At 41.4% G+C, this 26,161-nt stretch overlaps 1 protein-coding gene across 2 annotated transcripts in view; it reads left to right on the plus strand.

The window, feature by feature from the left end:
- TAF1B (TATA-box binding protein associated factor, RNA polymerase I subunit B) overlaps nucleotides 1–26,161 on the plus strand; it is a 76,012-nt gene that overhangs the window by 203 nt on the left and 49,648 nt on the right. The window contains exons 2-7 of one of the 2 annotated variants that reach the window (XM_059405134.1): nucleotides 1,231–1,329; nucleotides 6,617–6,704; nucleotides 8,109–8,206; nucleotides 10,251–10,346; nucleotides 15,434–15,587; nucleotides 21,633–21,789. In XM_059405134.1, coding sequence (XP_059261117.1) covers nucleotides 1,231–1,329; nucleotides 6,617–6,704; nucleotides 8,109–8,206; nucleotides 10,251–10,346; nucleotides 15,434–15,587; nucleotides 21,633–21,789 — 692 coding nt within the window. The remainder of the gene's footprint in view (nucleotides 1–1,230; nucleotides 1,330–6,616; nucleotides 6,705–8,108; nucleotides 8,207–10,250; nucleotides 10,347–15,433; nucleotides 15,588–21,632; nucleotides 21,790–26,161) is intronic. The other variant, XM_059405133.1, reaches the window with a different exon arrangement.

The following is a 26,161-nucleotide window of genomic DNA, read 5'->3' on the forward strand; positions in this document are numbered from 1 at the left end:
CGGCCGCTGGCCGGAGGAGGGCGGGCGGAAGGCCGCGGGGCGGGGAAAGGGATGGGGCTGGCGGGCCGGGCGTGCGCGCGTTTTGGGGCGCTGGGTGAGGTCGTGGGTGAGGGGAGGGCGGGGCTTAGTCCGTGTGGGTGTGCTTCGGGAGGGGGATGGAGTTGTGGGTTTTATGCGGTGGCCACCCACGAGGCCCATCCCCTGTGGACCGGGCCGCCCACAGGTTCCCTTTGATCCCGGGGTGGGCGTGGGAGGGCCGGGCGGGAACGGGCTGGCTTCTGAGGGAGCCCCCCACCCCCGCCCGGGGTCTCTGCGGATCCTCGCCGCGGCCTGGGTCCGACTCACTCCAGGTAATGCTCCGGAGTCTCTGCAGACCTCCCCGACTCGCCGAAGTGGATTCGGCGTTCGGGTTTGACATCCATGAAATGCCGCCTGCTTTGGCCGTACTGGGCAGTTGGATGGGCGGTGAGGTCCAGGACCGCAGAGTCGGGGACCAGGGCTCGGGTGCCCGTCTTCGCGCGCACCCACGCGCCGCGGTGGCAGAAGGCCTTGCCTGTGACTGACGTTCAGTGACGGTGACTGACGTCTGGCCGCGCCGGGTCGATGACGTCCGTAGTCCCGTCTCACCACCGACCGGCCTGCGCGGTAGTAGGCGTCGCGTGTCTTCTGCTCGCCACTGGATCCCCGGCCCCCCGTTCAGTGCCCCGTGCGTACATAGGCCGTTTGCCTTCTGTTGCTGAATGATTAAATTGAAACTTGGAACAACCCCAATAAAAAGCCGGTTCTTTTGTGGTATGTGTTTTTCGTCTCATTGCGAAAGTTCCAGATCGCATGCAATTTTTATTTTTAAAGTCTTCTCTTTACTTAAATCTCGTCCTCTTTTTTCCCTCAGGGCACTCTCCAGGAGCTTTATTAACTCATCTTTTTTTTTTGTTTTTTTCCATTTTACCCCTACCATCTTTTCTTCTTTTTTTTTTTCCCTCCTCACAGCATATTTTAGAAACTTTTTAAATCATTTAATTTCATTTCAGACTATTCAGAAGACTGAACTGTTCTTCTCTTTGTTTATAGTTAGTCTCTCTGGTACATTTTTTATTTTCTATGGCTTTTTTGTTTGTTTTTTATCTGTAGGGTAAAATTGCAGGGAACCCTTTAGGTAGAACTGTAGGATTTAGGTGCGATGTATTGGAAATGGTTTAATGGTAACACCTTTCCTGTCTTCTCCTATAGAAAGAGTTCAAAGAAAGATGCACTCAGTGTGCTGCTGTCTCTTGGGGTCTTACTGATGAAGGCAAATATTATTGCACTTCTTGCCACAACGTTACAGAAGTAAGTAACATATGTCATTTAAGAATCTGCTAAGGTTTTTAAAATTATGGTTTTAGCCCGATATGTGGCATAGTTCCCAAATAATATGTTTTTGTCACTCCTGCAGTGCCCAAATTCCAAGAATAAAAGTAGTCTTCCAGGTGCTTACATGTGAGCTAAGTAATGAGTAAATTAGATTTAGGATGGGTTTTTGAAATGATGTTGGGCCTCATTGGTAAATAATTTCATGATTCAGACTGTGTAGTAAGAGGGAAAATAATTAAAGTTATACTTAGAAGGTGAGGCAATTTTTTAATTAGTTAATACTCATGGAAGAGTTTTTAATATATTGGTAGCTTAAAGGTTTGGAACATGGAATGTTAGAAAGATTGAGGACTTTTGGGAGTATTGGAAATAAGCTTCATTTTCATTTTATCTTTGTTTAGTACTTTAGAGATTACAAAGTGTTTTCTTATCCATTATTTCATTTTCTTCTCATAGCCACCTGTGAGATATACTATTGTGCCTGTTCATTGATGAGGAAAGTAGGACTCATGATGAGTGAGCTTGCCAAAGTCACACAAGTATAAAGTGTTGAGCCAGGATGTGAACCTGAGTCTTCCGACTACAGTGGCCATTTTACTCCTCACACCTGCCTCTTATATTAGAGATTGTCATACTGTCTTGCATGTAACCTTGGTAGATAGGCCCCCCTTCACACTGAGAGTCCTAGGTCCTGTTCCAGTTACCACACATTCCGGGCAGTATAACCAAAATAATCGAGGGGTATGGACAGTCTGCTACTGGACAGGCTGAACATGCCAGGACTCCTCTCTGGAAAAGGATTGGCTCCAGGTCTGTAGAGCCCGGAAGGAACAAGTATTACATTAACCATATAGACTTAAGAAAGGCAAATTTGGGACAGAGGAAAGGAACTCTGTAGACTTAGGCTTTTGGTCAAGGTGGAGTAACAGGAACCAGATTTACCTTCCTACCTTAAACAACCAAAAACTTGAGCAAAATATATAAAACAACTAAAGAAAAATTTCCTTTGAGGAAAAGTGGCTAATTTACATTGTTGATCGCACAGAGCTTTTCTTGAAACAATCATCATTCTTCAGTATACAGTGCAGTCCTTATGCCTATGCCTGCTTCCCACTTAAGTCACACAGAATATTTAAAAAATGCTAGCTCAATGAAGTGTTGTGGGTGGTGGATATTTCATTATCTTGATGTGATGGTTTCATAAGGATGTAGGTATGTGTAGATACACATGCATAGGTATACACATGACCTTGTACACTCTATTTTTTATTTTTTAATTTTAATTTTAATTTTTTAAAAGATTTTATTTATTTATTTATTTATTTATTTATTAAAAGATTTTTATTTATTTATTTGACAGAGATCACAAGTAGGCAGAGAGGCAGGCAGAGAGAGAGGAGAAAGCAGGCTCCCTGCAGAATAGAGAGCCCGATGTGGGGCTCGATCCCAGGACCCCGGGACCATGACCCGAGCCGAAGGCAGAGGCTTTAGCCCACTGAGCCACCCAGGCACGCTTATTTATTTATTTGACAGAGAGACCACAAGTAGGCAGAGAGGCAGGCAGAGAGTGGAGGGGGGGGGGGGGGGGAAGCAGGCTCCCCGCTGAGCAGAGAGCCCTATGCAGGGCTGGATCCCAGGACCCTGAGATCATGACCTGAGCCGAAGGCAGAGGCATAACCCATTGAGCCACCCGGGCGCCCCTATTTTTTATTATTTTTAAAGATTTTATTTACTTAAGAAAGAGCACGTACACATGCAAGAGAGAAAGAGCGTGTGGTGGGGGTGCAGCGGGAGAGGCAGAGGCAGACTCCCTGCTGAGCAGGGATCCTGATGCTGGATCCCAGGACCCTGGATCCATGACCTGAGCTGAAGACAGATGCTTAACTGACTGAGCCACTCAGGCGCCCCTATCCTTTATTATTTTAAGATTTATTTATTTATTTTAGAGAGAGAAGGTGTGTAAGCATGAGTGGGGGTTGGGGCAGAGGGAGAAAATCTCAAGCAGACTCCTCGCTGAGCATGGAGCCTGACTTGTGGCTCCATCCCATGACCCTGAGATCATGACCTGAGCTGAAATCAAGAATCAGACCCTCAACCGACTGAGCCACCCAGATGCCCAACACGTACACTTTAAACATACGCAGTTTGGCCCTCTCTGCTTTGATGCCAGAGAGGCACTAGCAGTGTTACCAGGATTGATTCTGTAGCAGCAGTGCAAACATAAACACAACAAGGGATGGTTGTGTCTGATTGGACTATTCACCATTCGTACGTGAAGTCAGCATGCTATTTTTGTGGAAATAATAACTAATTGCCTCTTTTATTTCTGTCTTTGATAATGTTCCTGTTTGATTCTGATAAAATCTACTGCAGTCATTTTAACTTGAAAGATCCTAATACCACTACACTAACTAGTTCCACATTTGAAAGACAACCTATATAGAGTAACTTGTCAAGAATGTAGAATTCTTTCTTTTTTTTTTTTTAAGATTTATTTGGGGCGCCTGGGTGGCTCAGTGGGTTAAAGCCTCTGCCTTTGACTCAGGTCGTGATCCCAGAGTCCTGGGATGGAGTCCCTCGTCAGGCTCTCTGCTCAGTGGGGAGCCTGTTTCCTCCTCTCTCTCTCTCTCTGCCTGCCTGCCTCTCTGCCTGCTTGTGATCTCTATCTGTCAAATAAATAAAATCTTTTTTAAAAAAGATTAAAAGTTTTTTTTTAAAGAGTTTTATTTTTTTATTTGAGAGAGAGACAGTGAGAGAGAGCATGAGAGGTGAGAAGGTGAGAAGCAGACTCCCCATGGAGCTGGGAGCCTGATGTGGGACTCGATCCCGGGACTCCGGGACCGTGACCTGAGCCGAAGGCGGTTGCTTAACCAACTGAGCCACCCAGGTGCCCCCCCAAAAAAGATTTATTTATTCATGTTAGAGAGAGAATGCGAGCAGGGACGGGGCATAGGGAGTGAATCTCCAGCAACTCAGCTGAGCGTGGAGCATGATGTGGGGCTCAGTCTCATGACCCCGAGATCATGACCTGAACTGAAACCAAGACACTTAACAACTGACACTTAACCAACTACACCACCCAGGTGCGACAAGGATGTAGCATTCCTAAAGCTGGGCAGAATCTCTATATAGGCCAAGAACCTAACTCAGGGCCTTCCATATGATAGGCAGAGCTATGACTGTACAATTCCAGTGATTATTTTTGGCTTCGTGGTACCCCAGGCATGTTCTTTGTATAGCATGTGATGTGATCTGTGCTGCCTGGAGTGGGGTGCTGTGTGCTGGCCATGTTGATATCTAGTGGGTGGAGAATGGCCAATGAGCCGTAGTTCTAGCTATGTAGAGTAGAGGTCATGGTGCAGCTTTCTCGGTTTTTTCTGTACCCTCATTGCCCTCCAGGTCTTACCTTGTTTGTAATTCTCAGGCTGTGGATACTTGCTATAATCTGGAAAAAGGCCTTCTGAATTAGTAAAAGAATAAGAATGTTACATTGGTGTATTTTAAATAGGAAAACCTTTTTCAGGTCTTAAATCTAGCCAATTTAGACAACGGATGTTCTTGTAGATATTTCATAAAGGTGTAGGCTAGAATTGTGTGAGTTCAATAGATTTTTATGACTATAACATTAGATTTATTGTAGAAAATTTAGAAATTAAAAAAATAAATAGAATGAAATAATTGCATATGCTTTCAGAACAATGTATATATCTGTATCTGTAATATCTATAGAAAATGTTCGTAACAACTTGTTTTCAGGCTTTTAATAATGTTTATTGATACCTGAAGAAATCTGTCCATAAAAATAAAACTTATCTACTATTTGGAAAAAAAAAATTTAGAAATTATGAAGATGAAAGCTAAAATCACCAGTAATCTTGGGGCACCTGGCTGGCTCAGTCAGTTAAGCATCTGCCTTCAGCTCAGGTCATGAGCCCAGGGTCCTGGGATCAAGTCCCATGTGCAACTCCCTGCTCAGCGGGGAGTCTCCTTGTCCCTCTCCTTCTGCCGCTCCCCTTGCTTGTGTTTTCTCTCTCTCTGTCAAATAAATAAAATCCTTGAAAAAAATAATAAAAATAAAATTACCAGTAATCTCAGTAGTCAACATTTAAGTGCTTCCTTTTAGGCTAGTTTTTTCCTGTGTATGGAAGGGAAAGGGGATGTGGGGGAGCACTTTTGAATCTTCTATCTTAATTAAATATTTTCTTGGGTTATTCTAAACATTTGTGTACCGTCTTATTGCCTATATAAATATCCCACAATATAACCATTCAGTAATTTAATTAATTATAGATCCAGTTTTAGATATTTAGTTTTTTCTAGCTTTTAGTTATCTCACATTTCATTTAGTCCAGATTTTAAGCCTTTTTATCCCTGCCTACTCTTAATACATTGTACCCATCTTTGTAGGGTAACTGCTTTGGTATGTATTGTTGTGTCTTCTGTTTTCAGTGTGGCCAACCCAGTCCGACAGAATGGCTTCGAATGTGGCTTCTGTGACTAGAGGAAATACATCCCCCAAATCCTCTTGTTAAAGATGTTTCTTTTACTCTTAATGAAGGCTGAAGATAAACTTCATTCCAATCTCTTAAACTGAGAGAAATACACAAATCTTGCCTGTTTTTAAAAAATCTTCACCTCTCCTCCCTTATTAAGACTTAATTCCTTTATTCTGGTTGTGAGAGAGGCAGAATACGAGGTCCCAGCTCTTGAGAGCACTGGGAGTTGAAGACCGTGGGATGAATTATACTCACCGTTTAGTCATTCTAAAATTGTGTAGGCTTGATTAAAAATAAAAAGTAGTACTTTCATAATTTCAGAAATGAAAACTGTATTATTAAAATATATAGAAAAGCAGGATGAAACGAATCTGTATGTAGCATAGTCCTTGCTGGTTATAATAAATACAGTTTTCTTAATTCCGGAGTGTGTTTGGATGGAGGAAAGAGGGAACAAATTTTATTTTAACATTAGGTTTCGTTTGAAAAAATTAGAAAGTGACTTAAAATAAAGCTTTATTCATTTGCCAGGCTTTTCTTTAGTGTTTACTGTGTTCCAGGTACTGTTTTGGTTAGTGAAACATTTTGAGTGAAAAAGCAATGTAAAGGTTAACCAAAATGTTACAGTTGATATAGTTTTCCCAAAATGTTACTGTTCTTAATCCTGGCACTCACAGTTTGGTTCATTATACTTCCCACAGCATGCTTGGAAATATATTTAGGGAGATGTAAAACTACCTTTTTAATGGTATGTCTGTCTCCTGCAGAGATCTAAGGAAGTCATAAACACTGGGGCTATTCCTAATACTAAAATACAAGCCATCAACCGGGGACTTAAAAGAAAAAGAAAACTCGGTAAGCCCTTTCTTCATATATGCGTAGGGATGTGGCAGTGGAATTTTAAATAGATTCTCAAGAAGTTGCCAGATTTGTAAATCGGTCTTCCAGAGTGGAATGAAATTGTTGATGGTAAAATTGGAAGTAAGTATCTTTAAGCATATCCTGTTTTCATCCTGCTTACGGTTGTGAGTTACTTTTCAAGTGGAGCAACTATTATGCAAAAAATAATGGAGTGTATTCCCTCTCATCTGTTGGCACGTTTCTGTTCTTGTGATCTATTGGGAATATGATTTTTCCGTGCTTTTAAAGAAAAATGCTTTCTGACATGATTCAAGTATGGAATTGTCGGGTTAGGCAAGTTTAACGTGATGTTCAACTTTTAGAAACCCATTTCTCACACTCAATTTTGAACACACCCTTTTAAAATAGGAAAATTATTTTCCTTAAAATAATCTCCGCACGGGTGTGCTCTGAAAGGTAATCTACTTCATTAATCCAGTGAGTACATATAATTAGTCATGATTGAGAATAATCTGAGGTAATGTCTAACTGAGGCTTTTTATTTCTGTGACTACGTAGGGCCAGATTCTCCAGTTTGAAAAAGGCTAATGATAGGGGGGATTCTTATAGGTGAGGAAGCTTTAAGGATGCACACACATGAAATACAGATATACCAGTGTTTGTGAAATATCTCTATGAAATACACTGTTATTCTTAGATGAATAACAGACAGAAAGCCTAAATGCTAACTTTTGTTTCTGTTTAACCTTTAATAGTGACTATTTTTGTTAGGCTAGAAGCTGGTTACTTTTTAATTACATTTTATTAGAGTAGAACTTTATTAATTTGGATGTGACTTAAGTAACTAAAATGTAGAGTTTCAACTTAAATTGCTGCAGGCAATTTAGGTGCTTTAAATTAGCTGTTAAGTGCCTTACATTCAACTTCTTTTTTTTTTTTTTTTTAAGATTTTATTTATTTATTTGACAGGCAGAGATCACAGGTAGGCAGAGAGAGAGAGAGAGGAGGAAGCAGGCTCCCCGCTGAGCAGAGAGCCCGATGTGGGGCTTGATCCCAGGACCCTGGGATCATGACCTGAGCCGAAGGCAAATGCTTTAACCCACTGAGCCACCCAGGCGCCCCTACATTCAACTTCTTTAACCCTGCATAGTTTCTAAGTCTGTAAAATGAGAATGTTAATACCATTTGCAATGGAAAATAGAAACTCTGAATTTAGAATATAGCTTTAGCATTTGTGTCCATATTTGCTGGATTGGAAACAGAAGATTATAAGGATGGAAATCCTATTCAGGAATATAAAACACTTCGAGCTGTAATGTGTAAAACACAGTTGTAACTCTGTAGTAGCATGTGGTAAGTAGGAGTACAAGTGTCTGAACCGTGTTATCTGTCGTCTAGAGAAAGGCTGGGATTGGTATGTGTGTGAAGGTTTTCAGCAGATACTTTATCAACAAGCAGAAGCCTTAAAGACCCTTGGAGTCGGCCCAGAATTAAAGGTAAGTCCATTGTGTCTGTATGCAGTCCTATGTTTTGTTTGAAGAACAGTAAGATTTGGAGTGAAACTAAGGAGAAAAGTAGGATTATCAGTAATGATACTAGGACTCCTGAAGGGATCATCTTTTCTGATGTTTTTGCTTTACTTCTTTCATTAGATTGATAATTCTCAGAGTGTGTTCTACAGGGTATTAATAAGCAAAGAACCAAAAGAAAATAAAAAAGGTTTTAATCTTCAGATAATTAAGAAACATTAAGTTAAATAAAGTAAAACAAATAACTTTGCAGACGTTTTGGTGTCTTTTATGTGTTAATGTGCTTGTTTGATTTCCAAGGGGATGTAGTATCCAGTATTCACAACTTGAGAACAAAGTCCTTTAGTGTGCTATATACGTGCTTGCGTGGCATTGATCAGGGTTTTGAGTTCCAGAATGTGCTTTGGGGAGTGATAGATTAGGCCTGTGGTTCTCAATCTTGAATGTATACCAGAATCACCTAAACACAAGTTAATGAACCTCATTCTGGAGTTTCCGATTCAGTAGGTCATTGCTATAACAAGTTCCCAGGTGACACCGATGCTGCTGGTCCAGGGACCACACTTGGACTTTGCTGCCCCTCCAGAGTACCACAGTATCCCTGCTGTTGTGTGAACTTCATGTTTCTTCATCTGGTTGAAGCCATTTCAGGAATTGTTTAGAAAGCCAGTTGGTTCTCATATACTCCCTTTGTACCCATTATTGGGTACAACTTGCCAGCCTAGTTGGAGAAAGGGTTCTATGCATGTGTGGAATGAGTAAACATGAAATGATAGGACAGTGTGCTCATAAGTGCCATTGAGGGCAAAAAGAGAAGGTAGAAAGATCAATGTGGATTGAAGTCACCAAGGAAAGATTTGTAAAGGAGCCTTTGTTGTTCAAACCAGTGTTTGGGGCAAGCCAGCAAGAATGCCCTCTAGAATGATGCATGGCCCAGGAGGACTCTGGGCTTACCCTGAGAGGTATTATAGGATTTAAAAATACAAAACCAGGGCGCCTGGGTGGCTCAGTGGGTTAAGCCGCTGTCTTCAGCTCAGGTCATGATCTCAGGGTCCTGGGATCGAGTCCCGCATCGGGCTCTCTGCTCAGCAGGGAGCCTGCTTCCCTTCCTCTCTCTCTGCCTGCTTCTCTGCCTACTTGTGATCTCTCTCTGTCAAATAAATAAATAAAATCTTTAAAAATAAATAAATAAAAATACAAAACCATAAGTGGGGCACCTGGGTGTTTCAGTTCGTTAAAAATTCAAAAATGTGAGAGACCAGATGGCACCCGCAGTGGTGATCTGGGGGTTTGTGAAATCTGGGGCTTTCTTTCAAGTCATCCTATGTTATAAATGCTTTGTAATTTATAATTTCATATAGTTATACCAACCAACTACAGTGGGGTTTACTCCTATATGGTTTTCTACCCACTTCACCAGGGTTAATCCCGAAAACAGTTCTGTCTGAAATTAGCCAATGAACATAACTGTTTAGACCTGACCATTTAAATGGCACAGGAATGGCATTATGCTAAGAACACAGGGTTTTCTATTTACCGGGTGGGTCACTTTGGCCAATTTACTCAGTTTCTTCAGTGGTAGAATGGAGCTTGCAGTGTTGTGTTTGAACTAATGGATACCTCTTCCCTAGTAGGTGATGAATAAATAGAAAAGTTGCTTTGTTATCTTATTTTACTTCCACTTGGACCCAATAGCAGCTTTGCCTCTAATTAGAAGTGTGGTCATATAGGAGTTGCTTTCTTTCTCTCATTCTTAATATACTAAACTTACAAAAGGAAGGGGTTCAACTAGGTGATCTGTTTGGAATTAGGCTCTTCTTTAAAAATCTAAGATTATGAAGAATTTATTCAGTGTTTCCCATATACCTGATTTTGCGATGATAATTCTTTTTAAGAAATGTAACTAAGAAGGTAAGAAGACATTTAGATGGAGGGAAGTGTATAAAGTATAAGTGGTCTGGATGGACCAGTGTGCTTGCCGTAATCACTATTCATTTCCCTTCTACCTTAGGATGAAGTTTTGCATAACTTTTGGAAGCGCTACCTGCAGAAGAGCAAGCAGGCCTATTGTAAGAACCCGGTTTATATCAGGGGAAGGAAAGCTACGGTAAGTCACGAGTGAGAAGTGGGATAAAAAGCCGTTTCTGGTGTGATGCAGAGATGAAGACCGGTCCAGTGTCATCTGGATTTATGATGTCAGAGAATTGTCAGGGAAGAGTGTTCTCTTGTAGTCCAGAAGGAAAGGGTCACTGAGCTAGACACTGGAATTAATTTTGACTTCTTATTGGACTAGTTGAAACAAATTTGTACTTAACTTCTAAATAGAAGCTTAAGGACTTTCCATGAATTGTAGTATTAAAAAAATTTTTGGCACGTTTTTCCTTTTGCTTAGAATACCCACTTACCTGGTATTTCATGACGCAGCTCAGTTATCTCTGCTCAAAAGAAAAAGAAGTCTGGATGCCTCACCACCCGCTCCCACAGTCCCCAGAGCATTTACATTATTAGTTTGCTTTTAACTGCGTTATGGATGTGCCGTGGGACATTTCATTGGGGCTACAGGAAGGTTCCGCCTCTGAGAAAGGCACGTTTGATAAACTGCTATGTTTGATGTGTGGTACTTACTCTCCAGGGCAAATAGATTCCAAATCTATTTGATATACATTTCTTAAGAGCTTGGAGTCTTGGCCCAGTGGATCCTTGTTTGGTTGGAGTCACCGGGGTTCCACATGCAAAGCTGAGTGACCCAGGCCTGAGAAGTCCGGCTCTAAGTGAAGGGAATAGGTCCCGAGAAGGAGAAGGTTAGAGCAGCGGAGCCGTGTGAGAGAGAATGGTGGAAGGGGCACTGACCTAAGCAATTCGTGTAGGAAACTTCCTTTTTGCACCTGGGACCGTGCATTTAAACTCACTCCAGAGGAATAACTTGAACAGACAATTTTACAGTGATGAAGTTATGAAATACCATCCTCTCTTGATGCAGGAGGCAGGTGCCGCTCAAGAAAACAAGATGCCACGTGGGTCTTAGGTGACATTTCGAAAGAGAAAAGAAAAGAAAAGAGCCATCCAGGCTGTTAAGAATCTGATCTTAGGGCACCTGGGCAGCTCAGTCGGTTAAGCATCTGCCTTCTGCTCAGGTCATGAGCCCAGCATCCTGGGACTGAGGCTCAGGTCAGGCTCCCCGCTCAGCGGGGAGTCTGCTTCTCTGTCTGCCATTCCCCCCACTTGTGTATGTGCGTGCACGTGCACACGTGCTCTCTCTCTGTCAGATAAATAAATCTTTTAAAAAATTTTTTATTTTTTTATGAAGTATGGGTCATCTATTTTATTAGTGTTGTCCATTGGGGTTAAAATCAAAATCCATTAAAATCCTAGAGGAGAACACAGGCAGCAACCTCTTTGACCTCTGCTGCAGCAACTTCTAGATAGACATGTCTCCAAAGGCAAGGGAAAGAAAGGCAAAAATGAGCTATTAGGACTTAAGCAAGATAAAAAGCTCTTGCACAGTTGACAAAACCAAAAGACAGTTGACAGAATGGGAGAAAAGTTTTGCAATTGTTTTATCAGATAAAGGGCTAGTATCCAAAATCTGTAAAGAACTTACCAACTTAACACCCAAAGAAAATAATCCAATTGAGAAGTAGACAGAAGACATGAACAGACCTTTCTGCAAAGAAGGCATACAGTCGACCAACAAACACATGAAAAAAATGCTCAACATCACGCCATCAGGGAAATACAAATCAAAACCACAGTGAGATACCACCTCACACCAGCCAGAATGGCTAAAATCAGTAAGTCAAGAAATGATAAATGTTGGTGAGGATGCAGAGAAAGGGGAACCGTCTTATACTGTTGGTGAGAAAGCAAGCTGGTACAGCCACTCTGGAAAACGGTATGGACGTCCCTCAAAAAGTTGAAAATAGAGCTACCCTACCACCCAGCAATCACACTACTAAGGATTTACTGCAAAGTTAAGAATGCAACGATCCGAAGGGACACCTGCACCCTAATAATGTTTGTAGCCTCAGAGTGTCCACAATAGCCAAACGATGGAAAGAGCCCAGATGTCCATCAGCAGATGAATGGATAAAGAAGATGTGGTTTATATATACAATAGAATATTATGCAGCCATCAAAAAATGAAATCTTGCCATTTTTAATGAAGTGAGTGGAACTAGAGGGTATTATTCTCAGTGAAATAAGCCAATTGGAGAAAGACAGTTATCATATGATCTCATACTTGGAATTTAAGAAACAAAACGGGATCGTAGGGGAAGGGAGGGAAAAATAAAACAAGATGAAATCAGAGAGGGAGACAAGCTGTTCTTTATCGTAGGAAACAAACTGAGGGTTGCTGAAGAGGAAGGGGCGGGCAGGTGGGTGGGGTAACTGGGTGATGGACATTAAGGAGGACACGTGCTATAATGAGCACTGGGTATTGTATAAGACCGATGAATCACTGAACTCTACCTCTGAAACTACTAAGACACTATATGTTAATTGAATTTAAATTTAAAAAGGATTTTAAAAAAAGAAACTTAGTCTTCTCAAATATTCAGTTATTCCTTCATGCTTTGAATGTGACTGAACTAAGAATAGTAAGAGGTCTGCATCTGAATCCTGGCTCCAGTGCTGTGACTTGTGTGATCTTGGGTGAGATAAATTACTTAAAACTCCCATAAAAAATGAACAAGAGATTTTTAAAAATCAGGGTAGGATAAGGGAGATGGAAAATGTGGTGGCAGGAAAGGGTGTTATTTGTGGTGTGATCAGGGGATCTTAGGTGGGAGTGAGCCATGGGGATATCTTGGGGGAAGAAATGCAGAATTTCAGGCCTCCCCCAATCCTACTGATTTAGAATCTGCATTTTAACCCAGTTCCTAGGTGGTTCCTGTGCACACTAGTTTGAGAAGCCCTCTTCCAGATAAGACATGGTGGTGGCTGGGATAAGATGGTAGCAAGGGAGGTGATAAGGGCTAGGATTCCAGATAAACTTTGGGTAGGGTCATCAGAATTTCCTGAGTGGTTGGATATAGGGTGTGAGAGAAAGAGAGGAGTCATGAAGGATGACTTAAGTTTGGGGCCTCATACAGCAGGTGGAACGGAAGAGCTCTAGTTTGGGTTTGGACGTGTTTTAAGTTTGAGACAGCTGCCGGACATCTGAGAGGAAATTCCCAGTAGTTAGATTTCCAGGTCTTCGATTCAAGAGAAAGGACTATGTTAGAGATAAAAATTTGGATGTTGTTAATATACATTATAATTTATCAAATCTCAAATGCCATTGTTTGGAAGATGCTCCATTATTTTAAATATCCCCAAGAATGAAAACAATGCTGCGCATCAAACCGTGACATGCCATTGGTTATAAGATACACCTGCTATCAGGGACACTAATAAAAGGGGAGAGGCAGTGCATTTTAGAGTCGAAAACAACATAGTAGTTGGTGTTTTAAAATCAAAAGATCAGATGACGTCTCTGAGGAGTGATTAGATAGAGAAGGGGACTGACTGAGCTCTGAGTCCCTCTAGGATGAAGATGTCTGGGATAAAAGCAGAACATGCAAGGAAGTCTGAGGAGCAACTGGTAAGTTAGGAGGAAGCCTGGAGAGTGAGAGGGCGTTCTGGAATCCAAGGAGCAAAGTGTTTCAAGAAGAGAGAAGTGATTAACCTCGAAATGCTGCCGCCTGTTCGGGAAGGAGAAGGGCTAAAAATGAATGAGCAGAGCAGTGGAGTCGCAAGTGTGATTAGAGTGAGGCTCAAGATAGACTGGGAAGAGCGAAATTGGGGACAGCGAGTCTGGATAACTCTTCCAAGGCATTTTGCTGCAAAGAAGTACAGAGAAATTATATTGCAGCTGGAGTCAAAAAAGTTTTTTTTCTTTTAAGTGGGATAAATGATAGCATATTTTTGTACAGACAGAAATAATACAAGAGAGAAGAAATTCTCAGTGGGGAGAGGAAAGATAGAAATGAGGGATAAGCTTTGAGTAGAAAGGGTGGGATTTGAGTAGATTGGGTGCCCAGAGGTGGAAACTGGCCTTTTTTTTTTTTTTTTTTTTAAAGATTTTATTTATTTACTAGTGCACATGAGTGGTGGGGAGGGGCAGTGGGAGAGGGAGACGCGGGCTCTCAACTGAGCAGGGAGCCCGATGTGGGGCTTGATCCCAGGATCCTGGGATCATGACCTGAGCCGAAGGCAGACGCTTAATCAACCGAGGCCCCCAGGCGCCCCTGAAACTGGCTTTGTAGATGGCAGCTTGAATAGTTCACCAGAAGAATCAGACAGAGAGTGGATTATGTGGTCAGGTTCCTGGCAGTTGGTTGCTTGCCTAAGCTTGTGGACCTCTTCTACAGCTGCTTCAGATTTCTCAAAGATGACACAAGTATCTCTTCCCTGATTTTTTTTTTTTTTTAAGTTTATTCTCTTGCAAGTTTCCTTAACATGAATCTTACCTCCTCTTGATAAGATTGAGTTTCCCCATCTGCATGGCTGATGATGTGGCTTTTTAACTGTGATCAGTTTCCTCAAAGTTATGTCAGCTAATGAGACCTTTAGGTAGCCAGCCAGCTGACCTTTCTTAGGAACACTCTAACCACCATTTCAACAGTACACGTGTGAGAAATTAAACAATGGTACCCGTGTGTTTGTCAATTAAATGTTATAAATAGTAAAGTACCACAGGAGTTCAGGGAATCGAGAAGTCATTGAAGAAGAGTTGGTTGGAAAGACTGCATGATACAGTAAATAACGGATTGGAGAGAAAGAGAAGAAAGGATAGTCCAGGCAAGAGAAATGGAAGTAGCAAAGACACAAAGCGATAATCCCCAGGTAGGCTCAGTGAAGAGAAGCCAGCATTGTGCCGGAGTTTTTAATCAAAAACATCATTATTGATGTTTTTATTGGTGTAGCTACTAGGGCTACAAGAGAGATGTAGAGGGATTAGAGGGAGAAGGAAGCCTGATGTGTCTGCTGGAAGCCTGTTACCTTGCTCATCCTTGTCTGCAAACATTTTCCAGGAGCAGCCTGGAAAGCCAGGAGCACAGTATAGAGGTAAAACTCTTTTAGTCTTAGGAACATGGCAAATGTTCTCTAGAGTAGTTTATTTTATGGTGTTTCAGATGGGTGGGACTTGGTAGCTCGTGGAAATGAATAAGTTCCAATGTAATAATTTTATGTGTGTTATTTTGCAAATAGGTATTAGAAGATAACCCAAGTCATTCAGACTGGGATAGTGAGCCTGACGTGCTGAGTGACTTTAGCTGCCCTTCTTTTGTTGAAAGTGGACCAGACTCTCAGCTTGATAGTCGCACTCAGAAGCCTTTCCCCATCAGCAAAGCGTCGCAATCAGGTAAAAATGAGAATCAGACTATCTAGAATTTTAAAGCTGGTAATGCACCTTAAAAATAGTTTAGTCCAATCTTTTCATTTTCTAGGGAAAGAAACTTGGCCCGGCAAGAAAGAATGATTTGTTAAATCATTTGGCTAAAAGATATGTAAATTAAATGAAATCTTAGTGCAATTTTTAAAAAGGTACATTGTTTCCACGTATTTTTGTGTAATTTTTAAAGGAACTTAAATAATACGTGGATCCAGAGAGAAGAAAGCTCGCGCAACAAAGATCATATATGTGTGAGCTCAGAATTTTCAAAGAAAAGTTGCAATAGAAAGATGACAGATCTTAGTCATATGGTGAGATAGGTAAGAGCCAAAGACGCTATGTCCAATTTTTAAGCATAGACTAAAGCAAAACTTACCATATTGTGTGTATGTGTGTGAATTTTACTTTCTGATTTAACTCTGTAATCTAAAATAGATAAGGAGTATATTTAAGGTAACAGATATAGATCTTCTCAAGGCATTTATTATTCATGGTTTTCATTGTTTCCACACTACTTTTTTTTTTTAAACATGATGGAAAACAGACCTCAGAGAACAGACCAGACTCTTACTATAGATTACTAGAATCTTGATGCATGCTGACAGAGTTCTTTGGGAAATAGCTTCCAAACTGTCTGGTGTTAGGGATTGTGGAAATCTGGGTTGTGTGGTTATGTAACATGTTCAGCAAAACATTTTTTTGCCTGGATTGCTGCTTTGCAGGCCTCTTGCCCTCCAAAGAGTAAAAATTCCTTTTATCAGTATATCCGCATTACTCGCTGGACTGCACAGTGACAGTCCAGATATCAGATAAGTTACTTTCTGTGTCCAAAGAGGTAGAGGACATAGGATCACAGAATAATTGGGCAGCAGTGAATCTTGAATTTCTGGCTCCATGCTTTCAGGCCGGCCCAAGCTCACACTGTCCCAGACAACTAGGACTCTCAAATCATCCGAGCCTTTTAGAGCATCATGATTGTTTACCTATGTTAAGTTTTTGTTTGTGTGTTTGTGTTTTAGTAAATGAGGATCCTTAGAGCTTTATTTTATTTTGTACATTTAGAGTAACTATGAATGTAACCCTTACTTCAAAAATCTAAAATATAAATAGTCAAAGGAAAAATCACTAGTTATTGTGTCATCCGAAAATAACCACATTGCCGTGGTAGATCATTCCAGAAAGGTTTTTATTCACATATATATAGAGAAAAAAGGAGTTTTATTATTTGTTTTTATAAAAATGTGTGCTATTTCTTCATTCTTAACATTTTTTAATCAAAATCCTCCATGCATGTAATTAAAAAATCTTTATAAACCTTGTTATGAAAAAATTATAGTCCCTTGTTCACCTAAATGTGCCATTCCTAAGAGGCATTCATTTTCATCTCTTCTGCAGCTTCCATAGCTCTGTAGCACACGCTGTGTGCTACATCTTGATTTCTCCTTTTGGACGTTAGCTATTAAATTCCCATGATGAAAGATGAAGTCTTGGCTCTTTCACACAATCCTCACTGCCTGCCCCTCTCCCCATATAGTCACCAGCACACAATTGTGCATCTTTTTCCTCTTCTTTTTTTTTTTTCTTTTCTGGACAGATCACAAGTAGGCAGAGAAAAAGGCAGAGAGAGAAGGGGAAGCAGGCTCCCCGCTGAGCAGAGAGCCCGATGCGGGGCTTGATTCCAGGACCCTGAGACATGACCTGAGCTGAAGGCAGAGGCTTAACCCACTGAGCCACCCAGGCGCCCTTATAATTACATTTTCTGTATATATTTTTGTTTTCCCAGAGTCGATAATTACCTGTTACTTATTTAGTTTTCTATTTATTTTATTACCAATCTATAATTTATTACTCGTGTGTCTCCCTGTTTCCTCCCAGTTCTGAAAATCTCCCAAATTCTGAGATATTCTACCAGTTTCATATTCTGGAAGAAGTCTTTGTGGAACTTCTGACCTACCCTAATCTACAATGATATATCGCTAGACCTATGACCCGGCTATCTTTGGGATCTCTTTACCAACATCCTGAAGATTCTCTTACTGCTCTTTTGTTAAATTCCTTATTTCCTTGACTGTTTTTCATCTTTTCCTGGTTTACTCCCTTGTTTTTGTGGTGCATCTTTTCTTATTTTACTGAGGATATTAATATGATATTGATAATATTTCCCCTTGACTTGAATCTTTTGTTCTCTGCTTTTTGTATTAGAGGGTTTCTTCAAATGCTTATGAGCCTAATATGGCGAGTCTTCTTAAGAACGGAGACTGAAAATTGAGTGGAAGCCTTATACCCGCAGTGAGTTTTGTCAGTTGTGCTGTGCATGATCTAGCGGGATTGTTTTCTTAGCAAGCCTCCAACATTATCATCTTTAAATCTTTTCCCCCTGAGCTGGTAGGATTTTCAAGAGAAATCTCTTTGAGTCATCTGTTTGGAGGGTGTAATGCTGGCTGTTCTAGGAACCAGGTGGGTAGAAGGCCTGAGGGGAGAGAGTGTGGGGCTTGGGGGCTGTCTTGGTACACAGTATGTACACTTTCACTTAATCTTCCTGTTTTTAATAATGCACCCTCTTCTCTACTGTGTGTATGATTGACATGCCCAGTACCAGAGACCTTTTGTTTTATCTTCTCTAGAGGAGAAATTACCAATTTTCTTCCCAGGCAAGCATTTGTTGCACGGAGTTGGGGCAGGAGTCTGAGCCTCTGACTGCTTCCCAGTCAACTCTCGGGCAATCTTTCTGGTGTTAGACTTACTTTCACCCAATTTCCAGGGTTTAACCAATTCTGGAGCTTTCTTTAGACGTCCCCAGGGGAAAGTTACATTGGCTTATGGTTTTCCCTTCTGCTGGCTTTGAGTCCAGCTTTCTCGACACTGCTAAGGCAATAATTACCTGTACCTGTGCTTTCCAGCTTTTAAGATTTTATTGCTGTTGTCTTCCTTCTCCATATTATTTCTTCTTGAGTTTATGTCTATTTTTTAAAAATTCCTGTATAATTGTTTTAGTGAGACAGAGCAGAAGCTACTATGTGTTTTCAATCTGCCACCTTTACTGGAAGCTGCCATACATTGGAGAGGCTCTCTCTCTCGTTTTGTGTGTGTGTGTGTGTGTGTGTGTGTATATATATTTATATGTATATGTATATATACACACATATATATATGGAAGCCTTTATATATATAGAATTTTTTTAACATAATACCTTGTTGAAATCTGCGTCTTTATAAATTCTTTAAAAGCAGTCGTCCTCAAACTTTAACATTCCTCAGAATCTCCCGGAGGCCTTGTTCTAGCACAGATTGGTAGGCTCAATAATTTGCAGCTCTGGTAAGTTTTCAGGTGATGCTAATGCACCTGGTCTAGGGACTGTACTTTGAGAACCACCAACTTAAGCACTGAGTGAATTGGTATATAGTTTTCCATTGTGTAGAGTTACTTATTTAAATTTCTACTCCTTTCGGTTTGGTCGTTTTAAATTTTTCATATTTTAAACGGTACTGCCACAACATGCCTTGACCTTGAATCTTTGCATGTTTTACTTATTTATTTATTTTAAAGATTTTATTTTATTTGTTTGTCAGAGAGGGAGAGAGAGAAACCAAAAGCAGGGAGAGAGGTAGAGGGAGAAGTAGACTCCTCGCTGAGCAGGGAGCCCAATGCAGGACTCAATCCCTGGACCCCAGGATCATGACCTAAACCCAAGGCAGATGCTTAACCTACTGGAGCCACCCAGGCTCCCTCTTTGTACGTTTTAAAAATCTTTTCACTCTGGTGAAAAATCTCGAACCGCTGGCCTCTTTGTCACCAAATATTTATTGGATTCCTCCTTCATGCTAGAGCCTGCTTGGAGCCCTGGGGACACAGCGATGAGCAAGGTTGTCTGCCTTCAGGGTGCTTAGATTGTTGTAGGAGGAGCTGGACAGTAAGTGCACACATTTATTTAAAAGTTCAGTTATTGATAAATGCTATGAAGAAAGGATTTATAGGACTTGGAAAGGGGGATTTTGAGAAATAGTTTAGAGAGATTTGTCCAAGAAATCATGGAGTCTCTTGGGGTCATTCTTAGTCCTGCTTTCTACTTACCCTGCTTCTGGCTTTAAATACCAGCGACACACTGATGACTCAGAAATTTCTGTCTCCAGATTCTCTAGTGAACTACAGATTTTTTTTTTTTTTGAAATACAGATTTTTATATTCAATTATCTACTTACATATCCATTTGTACAGTTAATAGGATCTTACACTTAACACATGCAATTCTAAAACCTTGATTTCTTTCATCAAACCTGCTCTTTTGCCATCTCCCTTGTCTCAGTAAATGGCATTTTCATTCTGCTGGTTGCTAAGGCCCAAACTGTCAGGATCACACTCATCTTCTTTTTCTCTCATACTTCACTTTCAGTCCACGGGCAAATTCTGCTGGCTTCAAAATATGTCCAGATTCCAACCACTTCTCACCACCTGCACTGCCACCGCTCCAGTCCAAGTGCTTGTCATCGTTGTCCTAGATGATAGTGTCCTGTGTCCACTCTTGCCCTCCTATAGCTCCATTCTTCTACAGCAACCAGAGAGAGCTTTTTTAAAAATACAAATGAAATCAGATTGTTCCTTTGTTTAAAACTCTCCAGAAACTTCTTACAATATCCAGAATAAAATCTAAAGTGCAGAACATGACCTACAAAGTCCTGTGTAATATGGTTTCTTTCCCGATTTTATTTATTTTTATTTATTTTTGAGAGAGAGAGGGACAGAGGGAGAGAGAGAATCTTAAGCAGACTCCATACCCAGCACAGAGCCCCCACATGGGGTTCAATCTCAACCCTGAGATCATGACCTGAGCTGAAATCAGGAGTCAGATGCTTAACCAACTCAGCCACTCAGGTGCCCTCTTACTCTCTTTCTTGTATCATTTCTTACACTTTCCCTTTACCCATGATGCTCTCACCACACTGGCTTTCTTGCTGTTCTTTTTATTCCTCCCCACCCCCCGAAGATTTTAGTTATTCCAAGAGTGTGTGAGTGGGGGCAGGGACAGAGGGAGAGGGAGAGAATGTCAAGCAGACTCCACGCTGAGCTCGCCGCCTGATGCAGGCTGGATTCCTTGACCCTGAGACCGTGACCTGAGCTGAAACCAAGAGATGCTCAGATGCTCCACTGACTGAGCCACCCAGGCGCTGCCCAACCCCCAATCCCTGCTCTCACTGTTCCTTTAAGTTCACTGCTGATGAACTCGGTGTTCTTCCTGAGACTCTCAGGAGTTATTCTGAGTTCAGTCAGGTCTCCGCTTAGATGCTGTCTTCTTCAAGAGGCTTCCCTGAGCACCCATATAAAGTCGCACCTGTCTCTTCTCTTCCCATCACTTTGTGTTCCCCTACATGGCTATTTTTCTGTGTGGCACTTACCACTGTCTGTCAGTTGTGATTTTTTTTCTGTTTAGTGACCATCTCCCATTACTAGAATGTAAGTTGGTAGGGATGTGAGACTCTTCCCTGTCATTTCCCCAGACCTAGACGGTGGCACAACAATGAGATGAGTGAGTGTTGAGTGAATGAACGGGGGCAAGTTATGTCCTGTGGTTAGGGTGCTTGGAGGACGGGAGCGGGGGGAGGTGCTGCCCTAGTCAGGGCTTCCGAGAGCCTCTCAGACCTTCAAAGGGACATGTCGGGTAGGGCCTGCATCAAAGCAGTTACATACTTTTTGTTTTGCTTTGTAATTGTTTATTCTTGTACTTATTTGAAAAATTGTTCCTATTCACTGTAAAAAAATCCAGCAGGTCACATCCCTCTGTAGAATCTCTGGCCACTCCTTTCCTATAAAGAACCAGTGATTACCTTTTTCGTCGATTTCCTCTAAGCCATCATTGCTCTTTATTGCCAAATTGTTCTTTTAAAGATTGTATCAATTATAACTTGATTTTAAGATATTGAAAATGCTTCCTTGGATTCTTTTTGTCGTTTTCCTTCTTTTGTTGTCCAAACAGTTACTTGCACTTAAAAAAAAAAAAAAATCTCTCTTTATCCGCTAAGAAACAGCATCCATCTGTTCTGGATCTCTCGATGGAGTCGAATATTCACTACGAAAGGAGAAGGGAATCGTGAAGATGACAATGCCAAGGACACTTGCTTTTTGCTATCTGTCTTTACTGTGGCAGAGAGAGACAATTACTCTTTCGGATCTTTTGAGGTAAGCTCGACCTCTTGTATAATGATGTCTTTGCTGATTATCTGTGTGAACCAGGGGACAACCTTTGGATATCTTGAATTTTACAAGGCTTACATTGAGGGAGAGACAGGAAAGATTGGGTAGCCTGAGTTCTAGTTCTGAAATGTAATCTTCTGGCCGGTAACTCATCTCTTTGGTTTCCTTATTCATATAGTGAAATAATGGTCGTTACCTTACACAGGATGTTGGAAGATTAATTATCTCCTGTGAGATAATTAATGTGAGTTTGAAGACAAAAAGTGACACTTACGTAGCTTAGTGGTAGTATTAAGTATTTTGCATTTTTAAGAGAGAAGATGAACAGATGAGCTTCCTGTTGGCAAATGGTCATTAGTAGCCCCACAGCAGCTTGCACTGGTGTCGGTGAGAGCTACGGTGTAGGTTCTCTGTGTTTATAAGATAAACTGAGTACAAAAGTATTAGAAAAACCTGTTAGTGAATGGTCAATATTGACTTTTTTTCAAGATAATTTACAGTGTTTTATAGTTAATGAGTTAATTAGGGCATCATGTATAAGACTTTCTCATTAAATAGAAGATACGCTGAAATCATTAGTGGGTTCATATTTGCCTTGCTTTATATGTATTCTAAACAATAACAGTTGCGTTTACTTAGTGCATACAGTGATTTTTACTAGCACAGATTTGGAACCAGACTCCTAGGTTTGAATTCCAGCTGTGCCACTTATATGTGACCTTGAGTAAATTATTTAATTTCTCTCTGCCTCTGTCTCATCCTTGGTGAAATGGGGCTGATAATAACATCTACCTCACAGAGTTGTAACTACTTCAGTAATTATTGCTGCACAAAAAGCACTCAGGACAGTGCCTAGCACATAATAAGAACTCAGTGTTAGCTATTATTTTTTCTTCATCATCATCATCATCAGTACTAGGCTCTTTGATTAAATAAAATAACCTCCAGTAAATGATGATAGTGCCTTTGAATTTGGCCACATCAACCAACTAACAAGGCTTTTCTCAGAGGTGATTAATTCTGCATGCAGATAGTCCATGATTCAGTGAATTTTACTGTTAAGTTAAAAACCTCACCTTGCTCTATATGCCTTCATTGGGTGATCTCATCTTCTTCCAAGGCTTTAATTACCATCTATATGATGATGACAACGCCCAAATATATATCTTACAGCCCAGACTTGTCTAGTGAGGGTCAGGCCCATATATTCATACATACAACTGCCTGTTGGACACTACTTAGGTGTCTTGATGGTATCTCAAAATCAGAATGACGAAAAGAAGTTCATCTTTCATCATCTTTCTCCTCAGTCCAGTTCATTCTCCAGTGTTCTTTTTTTTTCCTCATAAATACCTCACACTCCATTTCTTCCTATCCGGAAACTCAAGATTCATCCTTGACTTTCCTCTCCCCAGAGCTACAGTCAGTCGTTACATCCTGGCAATGAGCCTTCCCAAACAACCCTTGAAACCATTTTCTCTCCCCATTCCCTCCATATCTTCACCTGGATTACTTAGCAGCCTCCCAAGTGGGCCCTGTGTCCCACCGTCTTGTGCCTCACCTGTCCCTCTTCCTTTCCAAAGCCCAGGGGTCTTACCGAAACAACAGTCAAATCATGTCGCTCGAACTGGGTAGAGGGGCAGTCCAGCTACTCAGGGCAATCTCTAAGGGAGTAACGGGACTCCTAGACGCCTAACAAGATGGACAAAACAATATTCACCCATAATTCTGCTTAGGGAGAAGAATATTAGCTGTGGTCGGAAGGTTAGAGGTAATAAGATCCTACGCATTTGTCTGTCTCCCTCTCTCTTACTGTTCCCCTCCTCCTCCTCTCCTCCCCTCCCTTTAAGGAGAATTCTGAAGTGCCTTCAGGGAGATGGGATCTAATTAGCTGGAGGGCTTTTATTTTGCTCTGTGGGACATACACATTTGGGAACTGAGCCTAAGTGCTTGGAGCAACAGGAAAGAGACCGTTCCCACTGCTCCTCTTTCTCAGTGTTTCTCAGAGAAGGAGCTCTAAGTCATAGCTTCTCAAAGTGTGGCTCTCTGACCACCAGCAGCAGCATCCCCTAGGAACTTATGAGTATGTAAATTCTAACCAGATTCTAACCCATTCTAATCCGAATCAGAAACTCTGGGGGAAGAGCCTGGTAACTCTGTTTTAATAAGCCATCCAGGGGATTCTTACAGATGCTGACATTTGAGAACTACTGCCAAACGGAGAAAAAGTATTTAAAAAACAGTGTTGGGAAGGAAATACATCATTAGTCTAGCCCCAATACCCCTGTACCTTATACTCATCCTGTATGTCATTCCCCAGTTTAAATCCTTTAGCAGCATCCATAGTCCTTAGTAAAAATTCACAATTCTTAAAGTAGCCTTTAACTGACTTTGTCTACGGTGCCTGGTGGCTCAGTTGCTTGAGCGTCCAGCTCTTGATTTTGGCTCATGTCTTCATCTGAGTCACGGGATCAAGCCCTGTGTCAGGTCTGTGCTCAGTGGGGAGTCTGCTTGGGATTCTCTCTCTCCCTCTGCCCTTCCTCCTGCTCGATCACTCTGTTTATGTCTCTCTCCCTCAAATATATTTTTTAAAGATTTTACTTATTTGAGAGAGAGAGCACAGAGGAGAGCCAGAGGAAGAGGGAGAAGCAGACTCACTGCTGAGCAGAGAGCCCCATGGAGGGCTTGGTGCCGGGACCCGGGATCCTGACCGGAGCTGAAGGCAGATGCTTTACCGACTGAGCCACCCAGGCAGGCGTCCCCTTAGATAAATAAATCTTTAAAAGAATAAAAATAAAGAACCTTGCCTACCTAGTGATAACAACAATAAATAAAAATAGTCAAAGCGTACTCATTCTACAAATATTTACTGAGTACTGACTAGATGCAGGCATTGTTCTAGAGTCTAGACCCTTGAATCACAGTGGTGAACCATAGAGAACAGGTTCCTGCTCTCGTGAAGTTCAAGACGAAAGGAGGAGGTAGACAAGCATATAAATAAATAATGATGAAACAGTGGAGTGTGATGCAGAAGACTGAAATCAGACGGTGGCTGCTGCTTTAGACTGGTCATGAGGGAAGGGCTCACTGAGAAGCACCATGAGTGGAAGTAGCAGGTGGCTATCCGCAGTGCTAGCCCCAAGTAGAGCGAGGTTGCTAGTGGCAAGCCCTCAAGCAAGAGCAAGGTCTGTGGGATTAAGGAGCAGAGGAGGCTCGTGCGACAGGAGTAAGAATTTGAAGGGACAGTTCAAGGGGCAGTGGGAGGGTGAGGACAGAGGGATACTAAGCGGGGACCAGGGACAGGTCTTTGTGAGCCAGGCTAGGCGTTTGGATTTTTTTTTAATTGACATATAATTCATATACAGTAAAATTCACACTTTTAAATGTGCAATTCAGTGGTTTTCAGGACATTTACAAGGTTGTGCAACCATCACCTCTATTTCCAGAGCATGATCATCACTTTAGAAGGAAACCCCTTAAATACTCAGGAATTTGGCTTTTGAGTGTGATGATAATGCCCTGGAAGATTTTAGCAGGGGAGACATTCTCTGACCATTCAGGCAGCTAGGAGTAAAATGGATTCTAGGGAGGCAGGGGTGAAAGCAGAGAGACCCAGGTGGTCTTTTGCTGTACATCTGGCAAGAGATAGCGGTTTGGAGTAGGATGGTAGCAGTTGAAATGGAACAAGGTGAGGGGGCTCTGGATATGTTTTGCAGATGGACACGACCGAATTCCAGTGCAGCGCTTCTTTAGTTTTCTGTGATAAAGAATCCATTTGTTAAATTTCCAATCTACCGCAGATAGAAACCTTTTTAAAGCACAACAAATTATAAATAGAGACTGTTTTCAGGTGACAGGGCCAGGAAGGGCATATGGGATGCTTTTAGTCTATAGCAGTTCCTCTGTCAGCTTCTTGGATTGATTGAGATACTCATTTGATAATACGTAAGAAAATGAAATTGATTATTCGGAGCTTTGATTCAATAGCTGTTTTTTGAAAAAGTGTATTTTTCTTAAAGAAAATTTTTAAGAAACTGATCGAACTTGAAAAGAGATTACAAGCAGCACTATTATAAATGGTGAAAATTATTAAACCCCCAGATGGCCAAGACTTCTCTGTGTAGCTGTCTCTGCTTCCCCTCGTCAGGTTTGTCATTCCTCCCTCTGCTCCCACAGCACTGTGCGTGTGCCTCTGTGGGGCACTGTGGCACTGTCTTTTTTTTTTTTTTTTTTTAAAGATTTTATTTATTTATTTGACAGCGAGAGATCACAAGTAGGCAGAGAGAGAGGAAGGGAAGCAGGCTCCCTGCTGAGCAGAGAGCCCGATGTGGGGCTCGATCCCAGCACCCTGAGATCA

Source organism: Mustela nigripes, chromosome 7, assembly GCF_022355385.1.
Source record: "Mustela nigripes isolate SB6536 chromosome 7, MUSNIG.SB6536, whole genome shotgun sequence".
NCBI lineage: Eukaryota > Metazoa > Chordata > Mammalia > Carnivora > Mustelidae > Mustela > Mustela nigripes.